Raw genomic sequence first — 26,005 nt, 5'->3', positions numbered from 1 at the left:
CAAAGGTAGTTCTCGGCAAAGTCCAGGATGCCCAATACTGTGTTCTGCCAGTCCTTGACAAACAAGTGTTCTTAAAAAGCTTGAGCCTCTTGTTTCAGTTCCTCAATAAGCATCTTCATAGATCCACGCTTACAGACCAGTGATCACTTTTTTTATGGTGTACTCTTGTTTACCATTTGTTACTTTTTGGCTGATAATCTCCCATCTTTCCCACTCTACGTCAGTGTCCTTTTGTTGGCGGAGGGGTGCAATAAATAGATTTAGTCAATGGACACCACACTGCCGTTTGATACACTGCGGATGTTGGAAATCATTCCTTTGTAGTTTTCTCACACTTAGTGCCACTGCTGAATGCATACACACATTTTATGGTTGGTGTATTTTTGTGGCCATTCACTGTCTGTAATTTCAGATATTTTCACAGTATTTGCAGAGCCAACCCACACGTTTTGCAGTTCTCTGTGGATGAATGGTTCTTGGTCTTGATCTGTAAAGCATAGCACCTCCTATCGTGAGACCATGGTTGGCTTTGACAAATGCTTGATGCAATGGAGCAGTCAAGAAAGCTGGCTGCCTTCCCAGTCTTCTTGCTCACCTTTTTCTTATCACGCACTGTGAGAGACTGCTTTATATAATTTTTCCACTGCTAAGACTAGATTGAGGTAATCTATGTTCACCTCCTGGGCTTTTTTGTTGTTGTTTCTTGCCTTCAGAGTTTTCTACTGACCCCAAATCTTTTTACAAACTGTCTCTGTAGTTTGTATTTCTTAATCATATTCAGTGAACAAGCCAAAGCTTTCCTAGTTCCAGATTGTCTGGACTTTGGCTACTGCTTCAACACCTGCCACTTCCAACTACCCCTCTGTTGTGGTTCTGATGTTCTTCTGACGGAAAATGGCTGACTTTCTGGGTGAGACCTTGTCAATGAGGTCCATGGTAGTAGTGACATACTGTGCTTCCTGTTTTGGCTAACAGACTAATTCTCTCTGCCTCCAATTTATCTTGTTGTCCTTTCACCTGCTCTGCCTTTTCTTCTGCTTTGTCTTGTCTTTGTGCAGACCATATTTTTCCTGTCTTTTTGCTGTCTTTCATGCTCATCTTTTGACCTAGCTGCTCTCTGTAAAAATGTTTTTAAAGCCAGCTTTGTATTCTTCTCTTTCTTTTTCTGCAATTCTGTTCTTGTAAGTGTTTTCTTAACACATGTTTGGTTGCTCTGGGCCTCCTCTTTTTGCTTTGCTCTCATCTTCTGCATTCTCTGGGAAGCACTTGCATTATAGAGTATATTTTTTTCCGCTGCTGCAGCTTTTCTTTCTTCTCCCTCTCTTTGCTTGAAATGTTCCTCTTTTTTTAGGATACTATCAGCAAGGGACATCTCATGTGTGTTTTGTTGTAGTTTCGTCCTTTGTTTAATATTTCCTAATATTTTTTAGGGTCTTTTATTCTTCATGCTGGTTCTCCAACTTTGTCGTTTCACTTTTTCTTTTCAGAGAGGATGGGACTGTTCAGCTACTTATTGCATCTTATGCTAGCATGTATGACACTTTTTGGGGGGGACATTATACAACTTTGAACCTGTAAAATTCCAAATACAATTTGATTGTAAATACAACACACAAAATCCTATCAAATACATTAAAAATGTAATTTTTAAACTGTCTAACAATGTATTCGGGCAGGCTATGTAAAATAATAATAATAATATAGATTCATAAATAAATGACGACAAGTAGGCCTATGGAAAATGTATTTTTTTTTCAGGTTTTCCCTAAACAAATCACACTTTTATAGAAAAACTACAAAATTGGATGTTCTATGTCCACAATAATGCTTAAACTACATCAGTAGACCACTTTTGAGTAAAAACGTTGTGTTGTTGTTGTTGCTGTAATTCCTCTTTAATTCCACTTTACGCCTCTCAATGGACCGCTGTGTTTAGCTAAAATGTTTCTTTATGCTACTAGACATGTGATGAGAGAGTTTGCAAAACAAACAAACACCCAAACGATTGATACAAACCAACATGATATCATTCTCCCAGGCATATGCTTTCTTTGCATTCAACATTTAATTCGGAAAGTTTTTTGGGAAAGACTTTAGAAATTCAGGTTTTGTATACACATTGCAATCATGTTGCGCATGATGATGGCTCTACATAGCACACTCACTCACTGTCCCATCACTCATAAACTTGACACGATCTCTGCTCAATGTAACAAATCAGCCGTAAGTCAAACAGAAAACTAGGCTACAGCTGTCATTGTAATCTTACCTCAGGAATAAACTTAGGCTATTTATCTTGACCCCCCCCCTAACAACATAGACATAAAAATGTTCTTTCAACCCTCTAGATCACAGGTGTCAAACTCATTCCACGGGGGGCCGAGTGTCTGCGGGTTTTCGCTCCTCCCTTGTACTTGATTGATGAATTAACATCACTAATTAGTTAGGAACTCCCCACACCTGGTTGTCTAGGGCTTTATTGAAAGGAAAAACCAAAATCCTGCAGACACTAGGCCCTCCGTGGAATGAGTTTGACACCCCTGCATCAACGTTAATTCCCGCACGTTGGCTGTTGTTCAATCGCGTGCGGTGTCACATGAGCTCTTCATCAGTCGACTGACATTCAGAAAATCCTTTCGTGAATCAGCTGATGTAGAGCAACAATGTCCCATCCTACTAAACAGCTAACATCACATGTAAATCAAACAACTACAGTAATATGGATAATTATTGAAGAACTCTGTTAATGACCGTATGGATTTTTGTTTTATTAATCATGTTAATAAAGTTACTCTTTGATTTTGCAACAGACATTATTTTGGATATGTGTTCCCATGAAAACTATTTTCACACCTTTCACACTGTAACATGCAACCTGGTCTCAGAGTATGTTATATTATTTCGACAGCAATATCCAGGAATTTCACAGGATCAAGTTCAATGTGTATTTCAATTGTTAAATGCTTAGTATATGATTTAACGACAAATGTCACATGACAAATCTGTGAAGACTCTAAGCATTAAAAAGGGTTTAAACATAGGTTTTGATCCAACTCATGAATTATATTCAATGTATCTATGTTCCCCCTTTTATATTGTAATGTATTCACATGAAAACAAATGGCAAATTATTATTAATGACTCTGTAACAGCTCCAAACAGTTGCCCACTACAAGAAATGATTACTGGTACCCTAGTTTATAAAAAGACCCATGTCCACCTATGTTGTTTACATGTTGACATGTCCCTGTGGTCTGTCCTACACAGGGAAACCCCACAGAAGCCTTAAGACCTGTATCAGTGAGCACCGCAACAATATACAGACCGGTGAGACAAAAAATCCTGTTGCTGTTCATTTTGCACAATCTGGACATTCTATTAGGTCGATGAGATACATTGGACTATAAATGGTCAAGATGTCATGCAGGGGAGGGGACATTGAGAGGAAACTACTTCAAAGGGAGTCTTTATCCACAGGCTCAACACATTGTCTCCTCTTGGCCTTAATGAGGAGTTTGACTTGAAACCATTTCTATAGTTCTAAAATACTGTTTTTACAATTGAATATTGTGTGTATTTATATACACTGCTCAAAAAAATAAAGGGAACACTTAAACAACACAATGTAACTCCAAGTCAATCACACTTCTGTGAAATCAAACTGTCCACTTAGGAAGCAACACTGATTGACAATAAATTTCACATGCTGTTGTGCAAATGGAATAGACAAAAGGTGGAAATTATAGGCAATTAGCAAGACACCCCCAATAAAGGAGTGGTTCTGCAGGTGGTGACCACAGACCACTTCTCAGTTCCTATGCTTCCTGGCTGATGTTTTGGTCACTTTTGAATGCTGGCGGTGCTTTCACTCTAGTGGTAACATGAGACGGAGTCTACAACCCACACAAGTGGCTCAGGTAGTGCAGCTCATCCAGGATGGCACATCAATGCGAGCTGTGGCAAGAAGGTTTGCTGTGTCTGTCAGCGTAGTGTCCAGAGCATGGAGGCGCTACCAGGAGACAGGCCAGTACATCAGGAGATGTGGAGGAGGCCGTAGGAGGGCAACAACCCAGCAGCAAGACCGCTACCTCCGCCTTTGTGCAAGGAGGAGCACTGCCAGAGCCCTGCAAAATGACCTCCAGCAGGCCACAAATGCCACAAAAGCGACGGTCCCCAGTCCGGAGCCTCCAGCGACGGTCCGCAGTCCGGAGCCTCCAGCGACGGTCCGCAGTCCGGAGCCACCAGCGACGATCCGCAGTCCGGAGCCTCCAGCGACGGTCCGCAGTCCGGAGCCACCAGCGACGATCCGCAGTCCGGAGCCTCCAGCGACGATCCGCAGTCCGGAGCCTCCAGCGACGATCCGCAGTCCGGAGTCTTCAGCGACAAGCTGCAGTCCAGATCCTCCAGCGGGGGTTCCCAGTCCAGAGCCTCCGGCGACGATCTGCAGTCCGGAGCCCCCGGCGATGATCTACGGTCCGGAGGTCCCGGCGATGATCCCGGCACCGGAGGCGCCACCGAAGTGGAGGGAGCCTAAAGCGGGGCGGGGTCGGCGTCCCGCACCGGAACCCCCACCGAGAGTAGATGCCCACCCGGACCCTCCCATATAGGTTCAGGTTTGCGGCCGGAGTCCGCACCTTTGGGTGATCCATGGCACGAAGCCTCCAGTGATGATCCATGGCACGAAGCCTCCAGTGATGATCCATGGCCCGGAGCCTGTAGTGATGATCCATGGCAAGGAGCCTGCAGCGACGGTCCCCAATCCGGAGCCTCCAGCGACGGTCCCCAGTCCGGAGCCTCCAGCGACGGTCCGCAGTCCGGAGCCACCAGCGACGGTCCGCAGTCCGGATCCCCCAGCGACGGTCCGCAGTCCGGAGCCCCCAGCGACGGTCCGCAGTCCGGAGCCTCCAGCGACGGTCCGCAGTCCGGAGCCTCTAGCGACGGTCCGCAGTCCGGAGCCTCCAGCGACGGTCCGCAGTCCGGAGTCTTCAGCGACGAGCTGTAGTCCAGATCCTCCAGCGGGGGTTCCCAGTCCAGAGCCTCCGGCGACGATCTGCAGTCCGGAGCCCCCTGCGATGATCTACGGTCCGGAGGTCCCGGCGATGATCCCGGCACCGGAGGCGCCACCGAAGTGGAGGGAGCCTAAAGCAGGGCGGGGTCGGCGTCCCGCACCGGAGCCCCCACCGAGAGTAGATGCCCACCCAGACCCTCCCATATAGGTTCAGGTTTGTGGCCGGAGTCCGCACCTTTGGGGGGGGGGGGGGGGGGTACTGTCACGCCCTGACCTTAGAGATCCTTAGTTATTCTCTATGTTTGGTTAGTGTGACTCGGTGGGAGATTCTATGTTTTCTATTTCTTTGTTGTTTTTGCCATGTGTGGTTCCCAATCAGAGGCAGCTGTCTATCGTTGTCTCTGATTGGGGATCATATATAAGTTGTGATTTTCCATTTGGGTTTTGTGGGGAGTTATTTTCTGTTTAGCTGTTTTGTTGCATGACAGAACTGTTCGCTTTCGTTTTCTACTTTGTTATTTTGTTGCAGTGGTCAGTTTTATTAAAAATCATGAACACCTACCACGCTGCACCTTGGTCTCCTTCTTCAACCCACGAGAGTCGTTACAGTAAGTCATCCTGTCATCGTGAGATCTTAGATGTGTTAGCATCATGATTTGCTTGCTGCTCAAATCTCTATAATGATGAAACGAACGTTCTGTTTATAGTCGATATTCAACACGATCTCCAAAGAGGACCAGAGGAATCTTCCTGATGATGAGAACACACTAGAGAAGAGAGCTGATGAGAGAGCAAATATGGGACTTCTTTGGCAAGAAAGAACATGGTAAGCCTTGTTCTCATGTTTTAAGAACCACCCAAAGAATACTATAGTTGGCAAAAAAAAATATTCACAACTGCCACCAGTTGGCCCAAAAACATTGACAACAGAGACACATTGACATAGTAGAGTAAATAAAAGTGTGTAAAAAATATAAAGGATATTTCATGATGAAAACCTCATATGTTTTACAGCTTAGTCATTATCTTTTTTAAATATATATTTTACAGAAGATTAAGAACACCTTCCTAATACTGAGTTGCGCCCCCCTCAATTTGCCAGGGCATGGACACTAAAAGTTGTGTCAGGTTGGCTGGATGTCCTTGGGTGGTGTGGACCATTCTTGATACACACGGGAAAATGTTGAGTGTGAAAAACCCAGCAGTGGTGCAGTTCTTGACACCGGTGCGCCTGGCATCTACTATCATACCCCGTTCAAAGGCACTTAAATATTTTGTCTTTCCCATTCACCATTCACATACACAATCCATGTCTCATTTGTCTCAAGGCTTAAAAATCCATCTTTAACCTGTTTCCTCCCCTTCATCTACACTGATTGAAGTGGATTTAACAAGTGACATCAATAAGGGATCATAGCTTTCACCTGGATTCACCTGGTCAGTCTGTCATGGAAAGAGCAGGTGTTCTTAATGTTTTGTGCACTGTGTATATTTTACATATTATGTCCTTGAAAGTTATTCATATTCTTGAATGTTAAAAAAATTCTGGTAGTTAACTTGTACATTTTAAGTCACCGGTCACATTCCATCTCTTTGCAACCCTTTTAGCTATAAATATATTTCTCTTGTTGGGTTTTAATGTAGGCCTATTGTTTAATTTAATCAGTCATTTGTCAAATATATTGTATTGGATATTGAGCACATCTGTAATTTGTCTGGATGATGAAAACATTGCAGCTTCCCCCAGGAACAATGCCTCACAAAGGGCACTTATTGGTAGATACAGTGTAGGTAAAAACAAAACAAAAAAGCAGACATTGAATATCCCTTTGAGCATGGTTGCCAGAGAGGAAGGAAACCGCTCAGGGATTTCACCATGAGGGTGACTTTAAAACAGTTACAGAGTTGAATGACTGTGATAGGAGAAAACTGAGAATGGATCAACAACATGGTAGTTACTCCATAATACTGACCTAATTGACAGAGTGAAAAGAACGCCTGTACAGAATAAAACATACTCTAAACATGCATCCTGTTTGCAACAAGGCACTAAAGTAATACTGTAAAAAATGTGGCAAAGCAATTCACTTTTTGTTCTGAATACAAAATGTTATGCTTGAGGAAAATCCAATACAACACATTACTGAGTAGCACTGTCCATATTTTCAAGCATAGTGGTGGCTGCATCATGTTATGGGAATGCTTGTAATTGTTAAGGACTAGGGAGTTTTTCAGGATAAAAAAGAAACGGAATGGAGCTAAGCACTGGCAAAATCCTAGAGGAAAACCTGGTGGCAGGTAGCCTAGCAGTTAAAAGTGTCGGGCCAGTAACCGAAAGGTCGCTGGTTTGAAATCCTCGAGTTGACAAGCTGAAAAAATCTGACATGCCCTTGAGCAAGGTACTTAAACCTAATTGCTCCTGTCAATCAATCTGGATAAGAGTGTCTGCTAAATGACTGCTAAATGACTAAAATGTTTTAAAAAATATATATATACACTGCTCAAAAAAATAAAGGGAACACTTAAACAACACAATGTAACTCCAAGTCAATCACACTTCTGTGAAATCAAACTGTCCACTTAGGAAGCAACACTGATTGACAATAAATTTCACATGCTGTTGTGCAAATGGAATAGACAAAAGGTGGAAATTATAGGCAATTAGCAAGACACCCCCAATAAAGGAGTGATTCTGCAGGTGGTAACCACAGACCACTTCTCAGTTCCTATGCTTCCTGGCTGATGTTTTGGTCACTTTTGAATGCTGGCGGTGCTCTCACTCTAGTGGTAGCATGAGACGGAGTCTACAGCCCACACAAGTGGCTCAGGTAGTGCAGCTCATCCAGGATGGCACATCAATGCGAGCTGTGGCAAGAAGGTTTGCTGTGTCTGTCAGCGTAGTGTCCAGAGCATGGAGGCGCTACCAGGAGACAGGCCAGTACATCAGGAGACGTGGAGGAGGCCGTAGGAGGGCAACAACCCAGCAGCAGGACTGCTACCTCCGCCTTTGTGCAAGGAGGAGCACTGCCAGAGCCCTGCAAAATGACCTCCAGCAGGCCACAAATGTGCATGTGTCAGCATATGGTCTCACAAGGGGTCTGAGGATCTCATCTCGGTACCTAATGGCAGTCAGGCTACCTCTGGCGAGCACATGGAGGGCTGTGCGGCCCCACAAAGAAATGCCACCCCACACCATGACTGACCCACCGCCAAACCGGTCATGCTGGAGGATGTTGCAGGCAGCAGAACGTTCTCCAGGGCGTCTCCAGACTCTGTCACGTCTGTCACATGTGCTCATGTGCTCAGTGTGAACCTGCTTTCATCTGTGAAGAGCACAGGGCGCCAGTGGCGAATTTGCCAATCTTGGTGTTCTCTGGCAAATGCCAAACGTCCTGCACGGTGTTGGGCTGTAAGCACAACCCCCACCTGTGGACGTCGGGCCCTCATACCACCCTCATGGAGTCTGTTTCTGACCGTTTGAGCAGACACATGCACATTTGTGGCCTGCTGGAGGTCATTTTGCAGGGCTCTGGCAGTGCTCCTCCTTGCACAAAGGCGGAGGTAGCGGTCCTGCTGCTGGGTTGTTGCCCTCCTACGGCCTCCTCCACGTCTCCTGATGTACTGGCCTGTCTCCTGGTAGCGCCTCCATGCTCTGGACACTACGCTGACAGACACAGCAAACCTTCTTGCCACAGCTCGCATTGATGTGCCATCCTGGATGAGCTGCACTACCTGAGCCACTTGTGTGGGTTGTAGACTCCGTCTCATGCTACCACTAGAGTGAGAGCACCGCCAGCATTCAAAAGTGACCAAAACATCAGCCAGGAAGCATAGGAACTGAGAAGTGGTCTGTGGTCACCACCTGCAGAATCACTCCTTTATTGGGGGTGTCTTGCTAATTGCCTATAATTTCCACCTTTTGTCTATTCCATTTGCACAACAGCATGTGAAATTTATTGTCAATCAGTGTTGCTTCCTAAGTGGACAGTTTGATTTCACAGAAGTGTGATTGACTTGGAGTTACATTGTGTTGTTTAAGTGTTCCCTTTATTTTTTTGAGCAGTGTATATATGTTCAGTCTGCTTTCCACCAGACATTAATTAAACTTTCAGAGGAACAATTACCTCAGGCCAAATCTACACTGGTTGCTTACCATGAAGACTGTGAATGTTCCTGAGTGGGCTAGTTACAGTTCTGACTTAAAACTACTTGAAAATCAATGGCAAGACCTGAAAATGGTTGTCTACCAATGATCAACCAACTTGAAGAATTTAGAAAAATAATAATCAGCAAATGTTGCACAATCCAGGTGTGGAAAGCTCTTAGAGTCCAAAAAGGACTCACAGCTGTTATCGCTGCCAAATGTGCTTCTACAAAGCTTTGACTCAGCGGTGTGAATACTTATGTAAATGACAACAAAATGTGGAATAAGTCAATGGGCATGAATTCTTTCTGAAGGCACTGTACATATGCCAACCTCTAGAGAACTATTCCCCAGCACACACCCTTCAATTATCAGACTAAATATCCTGGTCACACCTACCACAACCCTGCACAGGGGTGACAGGGCCTTCTAACATGTGACACTTCAGCTCTGGAACACTCTACATGTCACAGAGGCTGCTTCAGTTTCATAATTTAAAACACAACTAAAGACCTACCTATTCAAGCTAGACAGGTTAAAATGTCATGTTTGATCGCCTAACTTGCTTAAAATATACAGTACCAGTCAAACGTTTTAGAACACCTACTTATTCAAGGGTTTTTCTTTATTTGTACTATTTTCTACATTGTAGAATAATAGTGAAGACATCAAAACTATGAAATATCACATATGGAATTATGTAATAACCAGAAAAGTGTTAAACAAATCAAAATATATTTTAAATTTAGATTCTTAGATTAGATTCTTCAAAGTAGCCACCCTTTGACCTTGATGACAGCTGTGCAAACTCTTAGCATTCTGTCAACCAGCTTCATGATGTAGTCACCTGGAATGCTTTTCAATTAACAGGTGCGCCTTCTTAAAAGTTAATTTGTGGAATTTCATTCCTTCTTAATGCGTTTGAGCCAATCAGTTGTGTTGTGACAAGGTGGGGGGGTATGGAGAAGATAGCGCTATTTGGTAAAAGACCAAGTCCATATTATGGCAATAACAACTCAAATAAGCAAAGAGAAACGACAGTCTATCATTATTTTAAGGCATGAAGAACTTTGAAAGTTTCTTCAATTGCAGTTGCAAAAACCATCATGCGTTACAATGAATGGCTCTCATGAGGACCGCCACATGAATGGAAGACCCAGAGTTACCTATACTGCAGAGGATACGTTCATTAGAGTTACCAGCCTCAGAAATTGCAGCCCAAATAAATGCTTCACAGAGTTCAAGTAGCAGATACATCGCAACATCAACTGTTCAGAGGAGACTGCATGAATCAGGCCTTTATGGTCAAATTTCTGCAAAGAAACCACTACTAAAGGGCACCAATAATAAGAAGAGACTTGTTTGGTTCCAATCTCTGTGTCTGTGTGAGAGGCAGAGTAGGTGAACGGATGATCTCTGCACGTGTGGTTCCCACCGCAAAGCATGGCTTTGCTGGTGACACTATGATTTATTTAGAATTCAAGGCACGCTTAACCAGCATGGCTATCACAGCATTCTGCAGCGATACGCCATCCTATCTGGTTTTGGCTTAGTGGTATTATCATTTGTTTTCAACAGGACAATGACCCAACACGTGGTTTAAGGGCTATTTTACCAAGAAGGAGAGTGATGGAGTGCTGCATCAGATGACTTGGCCCCCGCAATCACCCGACCTCAACCCAATTGAGATGGTTTAGGATGAATTAGACCGCAGAGTGAAAGAAAAGCAGCCAAAAAGTGCTCAGCATAATTGGGAAATCCAAGACTGTTGAAAAAGCATTCCAGGTGAAGCTGGTTGAGAGAATGCCAAGAATGTGGACTTCCTGACGGGCCGCCCCCTGGTGGTGAAGGTAGGAAACAACATCTCCACTTTGCTGATCCTCAACACTGGGGCCTCAAGGGTGCGTGCTCAGCCCCCTCCTGTACTCCCTGTTCACCCATGACTGCGTGGCCATGCACGCCTCCAACTCAATCATCAAGTTTGCAGACGACACAACAGTAGTGGGCTTGATTACCAACAACGATGAGACCGCATACAGGGAGGAGGTGAGCGCACTCAGAGTGTGGTGTCAGGAAATCAACCTCTCAACTTCAACAAAACAAAGGAGATGACCGTGGACTTCAGGAAACAGCAGAGGCAGCACCCCCCTATCCACATTGACGGGACAGCAGCGGAGAAGGTGGAAAGTTTTAAGTTCCTCGGCGTACACATCACGGACAAACTGAAATTGCACAATTGAGAGCATCTTGTTGGGCTGTATCCCCGCCTGGTACGGAAACTGCACCGCCCACAACCGCAAGGCTCTCCAGAGGGTGGTGCGGTCTGCACAACACATCACCAGGGGCAAACTACCTCCCCTCCAGGACACCTACAGCACCCAATGTCACAGGAAGGCCAAAAAGATCATCAAGGACAACAACCACTCGAGCCACTGCCCATCCAGAAGGCGAGGTCAGTACAGGTACATCAAAGCTGGGACCGAGAGACTGAAAAATAGCTTCTATCAAGGCCATCAGACTGTTAAACCATCACTAACACAGAGAGGCTGCTGCCTACATACAGACTTGAAATCATTGGCTACTTTAATAAATGGATCACTAGTACATTTAATAATGCCACTTGAATAATGTTTACATATCTTGCATTACTCATCTCATACGTATGTATATACTGTATTTTATACCATCTATTGCATCTTGCCTATGCCGCTCTGTCATTGCTCATCCATATATTTATATGTATATATTCTTATTCCTTTACTTAGATTTGTTTGTATTAGGTAGTTGTTGTGGAATTGTTAGATTACATGTTAGATATTGCTGCTGTCACACCCTGGCCTTAGTTATCTTTGTTTTCATTTATTATTTTAGTTAGGTCAGGGTGTGACATGGTGAATGTATGTGTTTTTGTAGTGTCTAGGGTGGTTGTAAGGTTAGGGGGTTTATTAGAGTAGTTGGGTTTATGTTTAGTATAGATGTCTAGCTGTGTCTATGGTTGCCTGAAGGGTTCTCAATCAGAGACAGATGTCATTAATTGTCTCTGATTGGGAGCCATATTTAAGGCAGCCATAGGCACTAGGTTTTTGTGGGTAATTGTCTGTGTCTATGTGTAGTGGTTGTGTCAGCACTATCTGGATTTATAGCTTCACGGTCGTCTGTTGTTTTGTTTCATTTTTCTTCTTAAAATAAAGAGAAGATGTATTTTTCACGCGCTGCGCCTTGGTCCAATCTCTCTCCCTTCGACGATCGTGACAGCTGCACTGTCGGGACTAGAAGCACAAGAATTTCGCTAACACTCGCAATATCATCTGCGAACCATGTGTATGTGACCAATACAATTTGATTTGGTTTGAAGCTATCATCAAGGCAAAGGGTGGATACTTTGAAAAATCTAAAATATTTTGATTTGTTTAACATTTTTTTGGTTACTGACCAAGTCCATATTATGACAAGAACAGCTCAAATAAGCAAAGAGAAACGACAGTCCATCATTACTTTAAGACATGAAGGTCAGTCAATCTGGAAAATGTTAAGAACTTTGAACATTTCTGCATGAATCAGGCCTTCATGGTCGAATTGCTGAAAAGAAACCACTACTAAAGGACACCAATAAATAGAAGAGACTTGCTTGGGCCAAGAAACACTAGCAATGGACATTAGACCTGTGGAAATATGTCCTTTGGTCTGATGAGTCCAAATTTGAGATTTTTGGTTCCAACCGCCATGTCTTTGTGAGACGCAGAGTAGGTGAATGGATGATCTCTGTATGTGTGGGCATTTCCATATAGCCTTTTATCATTTTTATGACTTACAACACTGTCTAGGACATAGCTTAAAACAAGTAGTTGCACTGGCAAAACTGTGAAGAAGTGGAATAATAGATGTATGGAGAATAACAGTAGTGTTCTTGCTTACATAAGCACACTAATTACCTTATATTTTTGCCCGTTGTAAGGAAAGAGTATTTTTCCACTGATTTACGTTAGCTATTGTGAAAGACTAAACAGATGTGTCGGAAATATGAGTTGGTCAAGGCTGGAGGCAAAAATGCTGACCGGAGCCTGCATTTGGGTCTGTTTAAATTATTGTTCAATGAGATACATTAAATATACCACAAAAATATTTTTTTTTTTATTCAGGGCCCTAGGGAATTGTTGTTGTTTTGAAGCTAATTTCCTGCAATTCTACATCGTGTAACATGACTCATGACATCTTATGTGTCATGAGTCAAGTATCAGTTTAGATAAACATATTTTTCAGAAAGTGATTAGCTCAATTGATAGCAACATACTAACACATTAGGCACTCCCCATGACACCAAACCAGTCCCATCGCCACCCTTACCCTGGGCAGCCACTCCATCCCACTGTCGTCCTCCGTCTCCGACCTTGGAGTGTTGCTAGACCCCTCCCTCACTTTCTTCGACCACCTAAAATCTGTCTGCGAAAAATTATTATTTCACCTGAATAACATCACCCGGCTTCTTCCTACTCTCTCCAAACCTGCTCTGGAAAAGCTGTTAAACTCCCTCGTCACCTCACGACTCGATTACTGCAATGCCCTCCTTGGTGGTCTCCCCTCAAAAAGCTTCCACAGGCTGCAGCTTGTGCAGAACTGCCAGGGTCCTCAAAGGAACCCGGTGATCTGCCCACATCAGCCCTATTCTAGCCTCTCTCCACTGGCTGCCCAACCAATTCAGAATCAACTTCAAAATCATCCTGTTAGTCTTCAAAACCCTAGCCTTTGGTCTCCAATACCTCAGTGAACTCCTCAGCCCCAAACAGTCTTCACGGTCACTCCTGTCAAATGATCAAGTCCCAAAGACATGCTTAAAAACAATGGGTGACCGAGCATTCTGCTGCCTCGCCCCCGGCTCTGGAACGAGCCCCCCCCCCATCTCTGCATGTTCAGACCACCACTGTCTTTAAGTCTGAGCTCAAGAATCACTTCTTCAAACTGGCTTTAATTTAATCTGATCTATGTTGTGGTGTCTGTTGTTGGTCTTGTACATTAGTTTCAAGTTCCATTGTTTTGTCCTTGTCGCCTCTCTTATTATTTTGTCTATCTTGTACAGTACTAGACCGCTAGCTATCTTTAGCCCTCTTATTAAAGCTTTTTAATTTAAATGGTTGCTCTCAACGTGAATAGCTTTGTGATTTACATCTGTAAATGAAAAGTGCTCTGCAAATGTAAGTTATTATTATTACTTCTGTAAGGATGAGAATTGGATATTCATGATTGATTAGAAAGGCCTCACGTGTGTATAAATTCCTGTCTATCACGTGAACTAATTGGGATTCCTCAACTTTAGAAGGTCGTAACTCAGCTTCTGAATTTCGTGGACGAACCAAAGACATCCGGGGCTGAGTGCATTGGAGTCGCGTCTTTCGTGTGGAATTCACAGCTTGTTTCTAGCCTTGCGGGGGCACGCAGTACCACTTGTTCAAAAAAAGGGCAAAAGGCATTGGTATAGTTTGCTTAATATTATCGGGATCCATTTGTTTGCCTTCACATTTTTAAGCTGACACTTTTTGCCCTTTTTTTGAATAAGTGGTGCTGGGTGCCCCCCGCATACCCCCTCAATTTGAGCACTGACTATATTACTTGCACTTGTGTGGCATCTGAAAACCTTGTCCATGTGGTATTTTTTTAATTTAACTAGAGTCACGACCCGAACCAGTGCCCCACGGGTGGGTTGTGCTAGGCACCAATCGCGGCTCCCCCTAAGGTATCCGCCCTCACGTTTCCTTCAGTCTGGTGATACCTTAAGTTGATTAAGGATAATATACGGATTATCCGGGGCTGTTCGTGATACCCCGCTACTGACTTCTTGGGGGTATGTAACGTGTCAGTAGGCTTTTACCTGCTTCTGATAGATATTGCCTTGCTAGCACAATATTCCGGTCTCAGGGAGTGTGTGAGGCCTTGGAGGCTTCCGGTACGAAACCAACCCCCGTGCACAGAAACTAATACCGAGAAATCTAAATGTCCTTTTTAATACCACACGTTTCCTGTAGCCCTGAAGTCTATGTTATGTTATAACACTTCCTATGTTATCTCCGTCGAGTATATTATACTTTTGATAATACAAACAAACTATGACCTACTTCTTGCTACCGTATAGGTATTTCCTATGTTCAACTATTTTCCTCGTACTTTTATGGCCTAGTTGTAAACATCCGTATCCAGTGATTCGTGTCTTAGTCAAATGTAGATTTTTAGATGTATAAGCTTTTATTTGTACGTAACAATTTTACATGGTCCTTTTTATGGCAAACAGGTTATATAGATGTTTATAATCACACACAGCGTTATTACTACAATGCACTTGTTACCTATGGCATTTAAACAGTTTTAACCTAATCACCACAATTCTGTAATACACAACAATAGAATAACTTGTTCAGAATAATTACCTTAAAAGGAGAAGTAGTTCCTCCTATGCAATAAGCGTTTTACTCCGGGTCTCTGGATTGTCCTTTACTATTTCTGTTGTCTATTTCCCAAGGTTTTGATAAGAGTTTGTCTACTACAGTACTGGTATGGATTTATTGCCTTTTTGAAAGCTGATCGGATAGAGGTCACAATTACGAGGTGAGGCCTTCGGTCCTGTTAGGGACGGAGGTTCCGTCACGCCAATTGCCCTTTGTTTATCGGATCAATGTATTCAAAGTCTTAGGCTCACTCGACACCTTTCAATGTACTTAGTAAATAACAAAGTCTTTACTTGGCTAAAATATATTATTGACTATCTCCACTAAAACAAAGTTACCAATGCTTTATCAAGTCGATGCGCTCAACTCCTGTACTGGTCCCAGTACTGGCATATTTATACTATTTCTCCTTGACCCATTCTTGCGTTACAAGCAGTTTACATTATTACAACACAATATTGTTAACTACATCACAACATGTCCTATTACACTATTAAGCTATGGCATACGCAGTCAGACAGTTGTTACTCATCTATGCGGATGAGTCACCCTACTGTAGGTTCAGCTGTTCAAGCAGTCCTTGTATGGAGCCTTCTTCCTCTTCCGTTTGTGGGGGCTGTGTGATTTCTGCAGCTTCTGTTGTCAGGCCGTTGTTTCCACAGATAGCCTCCAAATCCCAGTCATCCTCTGTTTGTGGGGTAGCTGGTTCCCAATGTTCATACCAGTTTGGTTCCTCTGGTGTAGGTGGGTCAGGCATGTTCATCATAAGGTCGGCCCAGTCAATTGTATCTGGCTGTGGTTCAGTCTGTGGGGGATCTACATCTACTGGAGCGATAGAGGGGAGAGAGATAGAGGTGCAGGGTGCATGTTGCCTTGGACTTGGCTCCACCACCCCGATGGTATGGGGCTGGTTCCTTTTGGTTTCTGCTTCACTAGACAAGTCAGTTAAGAACAAATTCTTATTTACAATGACAGCCTACTGGGGAACAGTGGGTTAACTGCCTTGTTCAGGGGCAGAACAACGGATTTGTACCTTGTCAGCCTGGGTATTCAATCCAGCAACCTTTCGGTTACTGGCCAAACACTCCAACCACTAGGTACCTGCCCTCCCCCCATGCTGTATCTGTTGTGTGTCGTTACCGTAGACCTTTTTACTATCTAGTAATCAGTATCAGAGATTTGTTTCAAACACAAACGGTAATACAAGATTTCTTTAATGTATCACTATACGTTTTTAGATATGACAAATACATAATACCCACATCATGCACATGAACTGTAACACGTATCCTTCAGACTGTCCTTTTCAATGTCAACATTTTCTGACAACAAAAAATGTACACTTACCTGTTAATGCTCTATTGCGTTTATATACCTGCAGTAAGTACCTTTATGTGATAAAGTTTATTTGAGTAATTTGATTGTTTTTCTGATAAAAAGTATGTACATAAATATACACTGAGTGTACAAAACATTAGGAACACCTTCCTAATATTGAGTTGCACCCCCTTTGCCCTGAGAACAGCCTCCATTTGTCTGGGATTCTACAAGGTGTCGAAAGCGGTCCACAGGGATGCTGGCCCATGTTGACTCCAATGCTTCCCACAGTTGTGTCAAGTTGGCTGGATGTTCTTTGGGTAGTGGACCATTCTTGGTACACACTGTTGAGAGTGAAAAACCCAGCAGCGGTGCAGTTCTTGACTCAAACCGGTGCACCTGGTACCGACTACCATACCCCGTTCTAAGGCACTTAAATCTCTTGTCTTGCCCATTCACCCTCTGAATGGCACACATACACAACCCATGTCTCAAGGCTTAAAAATCCTTCTTTAACCTGTCTCATCCCCTTCATCTATGCTGATGGAAGTGGATTTAACAAGTGACATCAATAAGGGATCATAGCTTTCATCTGGATTCACCTGGTCATGTCATGGAAAGAGCATGTTTTGTACACTCAGTGTATGTATTATGATTTTTCATAAAACTCATATTTTTTATAGTGGAACATTACTCACATACACGTAAACAAAACGATACACAAAGGTACCATACAAATAATCTGTACAAAGATACAACAACACCAATCTCATTGTCTATCCAAGCAAGGACTTGTATCGCGTTCTCGCTCCTCGCCTCCTTCTCAAACCCCATTGGACGAGAAAGCGAGGGTTCTCCCCTTTGACCTTCTCCTCAAATGGGTTTTGAGAAGGAGGCGAGGAGAGAAGACGCAAGGTGTATGCAATTGAGATTCTTCCCATCTGTCAGGAGACAAGGCACCTTAACAGTTCATAACAGTCCAGAAAGGAAGGTAGCAGGGTTTGGGAGTAACTGATTACAAAAAAAATGCTAAAATATTGTAATCAGATTACAGATACTTTTGAGAAACTAGATGACTACTTCTTGAATTACTTTTAAATTCAGAAACTATGTTTGTTTCGGTTTTCTCAATGACAATCAATTCAGCATTGAAAAAAGGCGCAAGTTTAAGTTCGTTCCACCTGAGTGTGGCTGCCCACAAATCAGAGACCACTATGATGACACACCAAATGTGTTTGATGGATGCTTTTTGTCTTCTTCTAATGCCTCTTCTGGGGAAAGTAATCCAAAAGTAACTAAAAGTAATCATATTATGTTACTGAGTTTGGGTAATCCAAAAGTTACATTACTGATTACAATTTTGGACAGGTAACCTAACCAACCCTGACAAGGAGTGTCCACAAGATGGAGGAGGTCAGAACTCGCTCTCCTCCAGTATCTCCTCCATGGTCTCTCCCAGCGTCATCTCTCCATCGCTACTTGACAGGCTCTTCCTGGTGTGGAACTCCAATCCTCCCGTGTCTCTCTCCCTATCTCGCCACCCTGCCACCTCCCCTCCTTCCACCTCTCGTCGCCCTCCTTGCCCCTGCAAGGCCACCTGCAGCAAGTGGGAGTGTGTGGCAGGCCCACCCCCCTCCTCGTATGATTCGCTTTGCTGGGAGCCATGGGGGCGTCGGCCTCTAGAGCACTTCCACAGATGTTTGAGGGGTTCGCCCCGGAAGTCGATGCAGGGCATGACCTGGAAGTGGTTTGTGAACAGGAAGAGCTGCCATCGCTTTTTCAGCTCCGTCTGGACCTGGAAATAACAGATTTGTATTTGAGTTTTTATTTGTATTTTTTTTCTATTACGATTAGAACGATTTGTTAGGCTACAGTAAATTGAACTGCTAGTTTGTGGATAGTTACCTCTACGTTGGCAAAGCAGTACAGCACAGAAACCAAGAATCCCTGAGAGAGAGGTATTACTCATAATGATTGTATTCAAGGTAACAAACTCTACCGAACCATTTGCATGTATTATCAAGACACATTCTTTCCCTCTAAATGCAGTTCTTAATGGGATCAGGATGTTTTCCTATCTTTACTCAACAGGAACAATTAAACATTTGTTATGGTCTTTTGGAAGGTGGCCATTTTGTTATCAGTTCTTACCTGGAAGGAGCTAAGGGTGAGGTTAATGAAGTTCCTGGCATAGCGGCTGCTTCCCTCCACACTCTCGTCTATCAGTATTGTGAAAACTACCTCGTGGATCCCCAGTAGAGGGATCAGGACTATCGTAGCCCTGGCCAAGCTAACAGAGAAAAGGAAAGGAGTTTTGGCATTCAGACTGTACTGGGGTTCAAATAAAATAGTTGCTTGAGGGTGCTGGCTACTACTGTCACAGATCAGAGTAAACCTTTAGAGTGACCGTAGCCTACCTGTATCGGTAGTCTGTGAATTTCACTTGGTCTGCCTTTAACTTTGAGAGCAGCAACATTAGTATTTTGATGAATATGTAGAAAATGACCTGCAACACAAATCAAATATTTTTTTTTTCGTAAAACAGTAGGAGATGCTTATGTTTTTAGGCTGGTGTGTAAAAAGTAAACTGTGTCTTTAAGAGGAGAAACCCTATCTTATTGGGATCAGTGCACCCTAACCATTCTGCCCTATATGACATGCTTGTGACTGCTTCTGACACCCGCTGCTCTGGCTGACGTCTATGTCACATGGTCTGAACTATTGATCTTAGACATCCCAAAATCGGTGTGAAATCAGTGAAAAATCACAGGAAATCTCACAAGAGCTGATGCCCCCAGTGTGTCAGTCTTGTGCACTTTTGGCGTACACTGTAGAGTCATATGGTTTGATAGACGATTAATCATTGTGTCACGTTCTTAGATATCAGTGGAGCATTATTTGAGTGGTGATACAGGAGGTCGCTATAGGTTATATATTGTAGGTTGCTACTCACCAACACAGATAAAGTGATGGGTCCCCTTATTATCCACCAGATCCATCTATTCTCATTGTTCCAGCACCTTAGGACAGGAGAGATTCAAGCGAGATTTGGGCCTACAGCATCAGCTTGTATCATCGACTATTGGGTATTTACACAGATCAGTACTGATTGATTACTTTATGCGAACAGACAGAAATATGACCAGAAGTCTTGAAATGAGTGGTGGAAATTCTCCCCAAATACTTACCCTTTATTTTCATATAAAACTTTGCTCACTGCCCATGGCACCACAAACACGAATGGAGTACCTTTAGCGAGAGCAAAAGTATTTTGTTGCCATGAGCTCTATCTTCATTAGAGCCTTACCCTATCCAATGAACATGTGCCTTTCAAACATTAGAGCCTTACCCCAACCAATCAGAATGTGTCTTTTAAACATTAGCGCCTTACCTCAGCCAATTAACATGTATCTTATAAACATTTAGAACCATACCCCAGCCAATGAGCATGTATCTCTTGAGCAGCCGTCTCTTGGTGAGGACGTCGGTGAAGAGGAGGGTCTGGAGGAAGATTGCTTCTACCAGGAGCCAGAAGTAGTTACAGGCTACAAAATACTCCATGGACACCCGGGAGGCCTTACATACCACCGTTATCTACAGGAAGAGGAGATATTAGATGATATATTACAGTGCCTTATCCTTGTTGAATAAATGTATTTTACATCATAGTCTCTTGTGACAGACGTTAACGTAAGAGCACACCTGAGATTTGGTTCTGGGTGCCCGAGATTTCTTCTATCATAAGAAATAAGTATTCTGAAGGCCAGCATGGTTGAAAATGTAATGTTTTTATAGATTTTTTTAACAAACTCTACAGGACATGAGTACCACTGAGTTGGAGTATGAGTTCCACCCTTGGTCGTCACTGGGTAGCTTGGTGTACATGACATGTAACACGATCTCCTTTATGAAGACGGCTATGGCTCTCAACATGAAGGACACAAACAGATTCATGTGGATGTAGTTCCTCGTACAGTGGAGCTTCCTGGAAGAGACAGAGGTTGGCATTGACTCAAACCCACCACTCACTATTTAGTGTGGAAATTGATTTTGTGATTATGCGACTAAGATGAATGCTCAGTACATAGACAATCCATTGTGGTTTATAGTGATCAATAACATAATCTGTAATCTTGTTATTCTGCTTCCCCTGGTATCCATTTATATTTTATTATCAATTAATGACATTGAACACTGACCAGTGGGTTTGAATCAATGACATGACTAAGGAGTATGTCATTGCTTTGCAGTTGTGTCATCGCCCTACGATAGAAGAATTCATCATAATCATCATTAACATGTGCCTAACCCCCTGACCCCTGCGCTCTGGCCCCTTGACACTAACCTGAGAATGCCCATGAGCAGAGTGGCCAGAGAGAGGGAGGAGAGGGACAGAGAGTAGCCAACGATGGAGATGACCCTCAGGGCTGCATGGCGAAACCACTCATCTTCCTGAAAGACACAGACATGGGAAAAAAGAAGTGAAAAAGAGGCAATTGACCTCAACCTCTGAAATTCACTTAGATATTACCTTTGATGATACAATGAAAGCAATACATGGTTATAACATCTACAGAAATGACAAAAGATGAGTGTTGCCGTTTATACACTATTCAGAACCACATTCCTGTAAAGCTTAGAGAGGATCTCATGTTAAATACTGTTGAAGTATGGCTACAGGTTCATCTGCCTCACCTAAAGCCCATTCTGGTGGGAAGCCGCTATGTACCACCAAGTGCTAACAGTGAGTTTCTGGCTAACGTGTTAAATGGTTGATAATGTACACAACCGGTAAAACGTTTTAGAACACCTACTCATTCAAGGGTTTTTCTTTATTTGTACTATTTTTTACATTGTAGAATAATAGTGAAGATATCAAAACTATGAAATAACACTTATGGAATCATGTAGTAAACAAAAAAGTGTTAAACAAATCAAAATCTATTTTATATTTGAGATTCTTCAAATAGCCACACTTTGCCTTGATGACAGCTTTAAACAATCTTGGCATATCAAAACAAACTCTGAACCAATTACATTAATTTGGGAACAGGACAAAAAGCATTAAACATGTATGGCAATTTAGCTAGTTAGCTTGCACTTGCTAGCTAATTTGTCCTATTTAGCTAGCTTGCTGTTGCTAGCTAATTTGTCCTGGGATATAAACATTGAGTTGTTATTTTACCTGAAATGCACAAGGTCCTCTACTCCGACAATTAATCCACACATAAAACGGTCAACCGAATCGTTTCTAGTCATCTCTCGTCCTTCCAGTCTTTTTCATCTTTGAACTTATATGGTGATTGGCTTCTAAACTTTCATAGTATTACTACACCGACCGGGAACACAGTTCGTCTTTCAATCACCCACGTGGGTATAACCAATGAGGAGATGGCACGTGGATACCCGCTTCTATAAACCAATGAGGAGATGGGAGAGGCAGGACTTACAGCGCGATCTGCGTCAGAAAGAGAAAGGAGTTTTATTTTAGCCCTTGGCAATGCAGACACTTGTTGACGCGCGCGAGCAGTGTCGGTGCAATAATTGAATAACATAGATTTCTACATTTATTTTGTAACGCTCGCGCGCAGTGTGGTCAGCCTATTTGTCCTAAATATTTCAAAAACTAAAAGCATTGTATTTTTTGACAAATCATTCACTAAACCCTAAACCACAACTAAATATTGTAATGAATTATGTGCAATTTGAGCAAGTTGATGTGACTAAACAGCTTGGTGAAACCCTGGATTATAAACTTTCAGGGTCAAAACATGTTGATACAACAGTAGTTAAAAACTTTTTAGGGATAGCCCCGTTTTTTTAACTTGAAGTATGAGCAAACTACATGACATTTAATGTGACGTCACCCAGGTACATTTGGGCAAATTGTGAAGGAGACGTTTACATTCATATTACATTTTTCTGCAAGAATATCATCAAATCTGTATACGTGGACTTTGATTGAGCTTTTCCAGTATTAGTAGCCATATTATAAGTTCAACATTTGCAAACAACCAGTTTTCATAACTTCATAACTCTCCATATTCTTATAATTTTTGTCCAAGAAGAAAAGGCTGGCTGTCGCACAAGGTTAACAGCTACATTTTGCGACAGATACGGGGTTTCTGGATACTCCCGTAAAGCCCAGCTCATTGGCTATCTAGCTAGCTTTGTTTGGTGCTTATTTGACAAAGTTAGAGTCGATCAAGTGAAGACCGCCCGCGTCATCGGCATGCCATGAAGGCGTCGCTTTCTGACCAAATGTGGTGTCCTATAGGATATACTACACCCCTAATGATATAGTGAAGTCTGGTTACGTTCTAGGATCTCTGAGGAATACATACGAACGTGATTTGACTGGTTGAAACAATGTTTAGGGTTAGATTTTCAAATATTCCTTTCTTTGCAAATTGAACGAGTGGAAATACAAAATCGATCGTGCATGCCATATGGACCTTTTTAGGATATGAAAAATTATTTTATCTAACAAAACAACACTTTATGTTATCTCTGGGATCCTTTGGATGATAAATCAGAGCAATATTTCAGAATGTAAGTACACATTTCACCTTCAGAGGTGAATTTATCAAACCTATTTGCGGTGAAAAAAGTGTTTTGTTGTTAGGGGCTCTCCTCAAACAATAGCATGGCATTTTTCCCGCAGTAATAGCTGCTGTAAATTGGACTGTGCAGTTACATTAACAAGAATTTAAGCTTTCAGCCGATGTTAGACACTTATATGTACCGACATTTGTTGTTTCTCTAAAATCTGCGATCGTGACACAAGGGGCTGCATGATTTACAACTATCCTTCCTACAGGCTCTAGATTTGTCGCACCTAGACTACTGTTCAGTTGTGTGGTCAGGTGCCACAAAGAGGGACTTAGTTAAATTGCAATTGGCTCAGAACAGGGCAGTGTGGCTGTACATAGAGCTAACATTAATGATATGCAAGGCAATCTCTCATGGTTTAAAGTGAAGGAGAGATTGACTTCATCACTACTTGTTTTTGTAAGAGGTGTTGAAAAGCTGAATGCACCGAACTGTCTGTTTAAACGACTAGCACACAGCTCGGACACCCATGCATACCCTACAAGACATGCCACCAGAGGTCTCTTCACAATCCCCAAGTCCAGAACAGACTATGAGAGGTGCACAGTACTACATAGAGCCATGACTACATGGAACTCTATTCCACATCAGGTAACTGATGCAAACAGTAGATTCAGATTTAAAAACAGAAAGAAATACACCTTATGGAACAGCAGGGACTGTGAAGAGACACACACACAGGTACAGACACACGCACACGGGCGCTGGCACACGCACTCTACACACACTTGTAATATTGTTGTATAGTGGTATCATAGTGGTATCATACATTTTGTGTTGTGGATATGTGGTGGTATGACAGTGTTATATGATGCACTGTTTCATCTTTTGTTTTATGTGTAATATAAGTGTCTTAATGTGTATGCACCCCAGAAAAAGTAGCTGCTACCTTGGCAGCAGCTAACGGGGATCCCTAATAACATACAAATGGGAAATCTTTAACTGGGGTATGGTTTATTGTTGACGTTTCAGTTGCAAGGCCTTTTCCAAATGCAAGGCAAGTCTCCACTTTGTTTCCTCTCACAGCCTTTTCCTCACCTCGGGTTTAAAGAAGTCTTGGTCATCACATTCTGTCTTCTCCCGCCAGACATCCGTAGAATTCTCCTGGAGTCGCCAGGACCCATTGGACAGACACTCCATGTACACTCTCCTGGAGTCATCTGGGTCCGGAAGAGAAGAGGAATGACTGGATCGGTTATGGAGAGATTTGCTCATGCTCCAACCGTGTTGGAAGGCACGTTTAACTGCGCTTCTAATTGTGTGTGGTACTGTATGAAATGTTATGATGTTGTGTTGTGCCATCACATGACGTTATAGATGTAGAATGTATGGATAGGTGTGATATTTATTTATTCATAAGGGACAATGCACATAAATCAACATCAATATTACAATAATGAAACATCCATGTAAATGTGCCGGGGTTAGCCAAAAGATCATTTGCACCTGTAGTACCTGGGCATGTAAGGGCCTTTTCACAGCCACTATATAAATACTCACTAAAACAATACAAAATATATCATTCTAACAACAACAACACGATCATCAACTGTCGTCTTACATATGAGGAGTCACAGATAACTCATGTGTACAGGTTTGAATAGATTTGAGCTATGTTTTCAATTTTCAATTTAAAAATACAATAGTCAGTGCAGCTTCTCAAGTCCATGTGCATTGCATTCCAGTGTATTGTAGCTCTAACAGAGAAGGCCGATGGGCCGATTTTACTGTGTCGAAAAGGGACAACGCAATCCCCTCTAGTTACTGCCTTTGTTATCCTGGAGGTGCTTTCCTTGAGCATGATATGCCGGCATAGGGGTGGAGAGACAAGACCATTCAGGATCTTAAAGACAAGGCTTGCAAGGCTCTACATCATGCTTAAAGCTATCCAGACTAAATAAATGATGTATGTAAATTATATGACAATGGTGGTAACTGTTCGGTTTGTTATCAAGTGATTCAATTGGTTTCAGAATAGTAGCTCCTGCCTGTGACCAGCATGTGAGGCAATATCTCAAATGTGAGAAGATTATAGCATGCATATATTGTTTTATAAACCTAAAGTTGGATAATCCAAACTTGACTGTGTTAAGCACCTTCTTCACATGTTTCTTAAATGTCAAGTTGGAGTCCAAAATGACGCCGAGATACCTGAAATTAGACACAACTTTCAGACGCTCCTCATTAACAAGAACAGCTTGTTGGGAAGAATCAATGGATTTCTTAGAGAAGTACATAGAAACAGTCTTTAAATGCAGGCAAGAATTAGTCATCCATTTAGAAACATGTACCATAGCTTCAGTTAACTTGTTAACAACTAATTGTCTATTTTTTAGTGTACATACAGAACTGTATCGTCTGCATACATCTGCATGTTAACTTGTGGGCAAACAAGTGGGAGATCATTTATATAGAGGGTAAACAGAAGGGGGCCTAATATTGACCCTTGTCAGACCCCGTAGTTATAGTAAGGAGAGTCTGACTGAGTGT

The 26,005-nt window shown here is 42.6% G+C and overlaps 1 protein-coding gene across 1 annotated transcript in view; it reads right to left on the bottom strand.

Moving 5' to 3' along the window:
- Nucleotides 1-17,459: 17,459 nt before the first annotated feature.
- Nucleotides 17,460-26,005, bottom strand: part of LOC120029638 (glucagon-like peptide 2 receptor) — a 40,751-nt gene continuing 32,205 nt past the window's right edge. The window contains exons 6-15 of the mRNA XM_038974926.1: nucleotides 24,554-24,675; nucleotides 21,249-21,355; nucleotides 20,732-20,888; nucleotides 20,338-20,497; nucleotides 20,092-20,152; nucleotides 19,857-19,923; nucleotides 19,321-19,409; nucleotides 19,055-19,193; nucleotides 18,809-18,850; nucleotides 17,460-18,698 (exon numbers count right to left, since the gene is read on the bottom strand). Of these exons, the coding sequence (XP_038830854.1) occupies nucleotides 18,318-18,698; nucleotides 18,809-18,850; nucleotides 19,055-19,193; nucleotides 19,321-19,409; nucleotides 19,857-19,923; nucleotides 20,092-20,152; nucleotides 20,338-20,497; nucleotides 20,732-20,888; nucleotides 21,249-21,355; nucleotides 24,554-24,675 (1,325 nt within the window). The 3' untranslated portion in view covers nucleotides 17,460-18,317. The remainder of the gene's footprint in view (nucleotides 18,699-18,808; nucleotides 18,851-19,054; nucleotides 19,194-19,320; nucleotides 19,410-19,856; nucleotides 19,924-20,091; nucleotides 20,153-20,337; nucleotides 20,498-20,731; nucleotides 20,889-21,248; nucleotides 21,356-24,553; nucleotides 24,676-26,005) is intronic.

Source organism: Salvelinus namaycush, chromosome 35 (assembly GCF_016432855.1).
Source record: "Salvelinus namaycush isolate Seneca chromosome 35, SaNama_1.0, whole genome shotgun sequence".
Lineage (NCBI taxonomy): Eukaryota > Metazoa > Chordata > Actinopteri > Salmoniformes > Salmonidae > Salvelinus > Salvelinus namaycush.
Note: the sequence above shows the minus strand (reverse complement) of the source record. Positions and strands in the feature narration are given on the sequence as shown.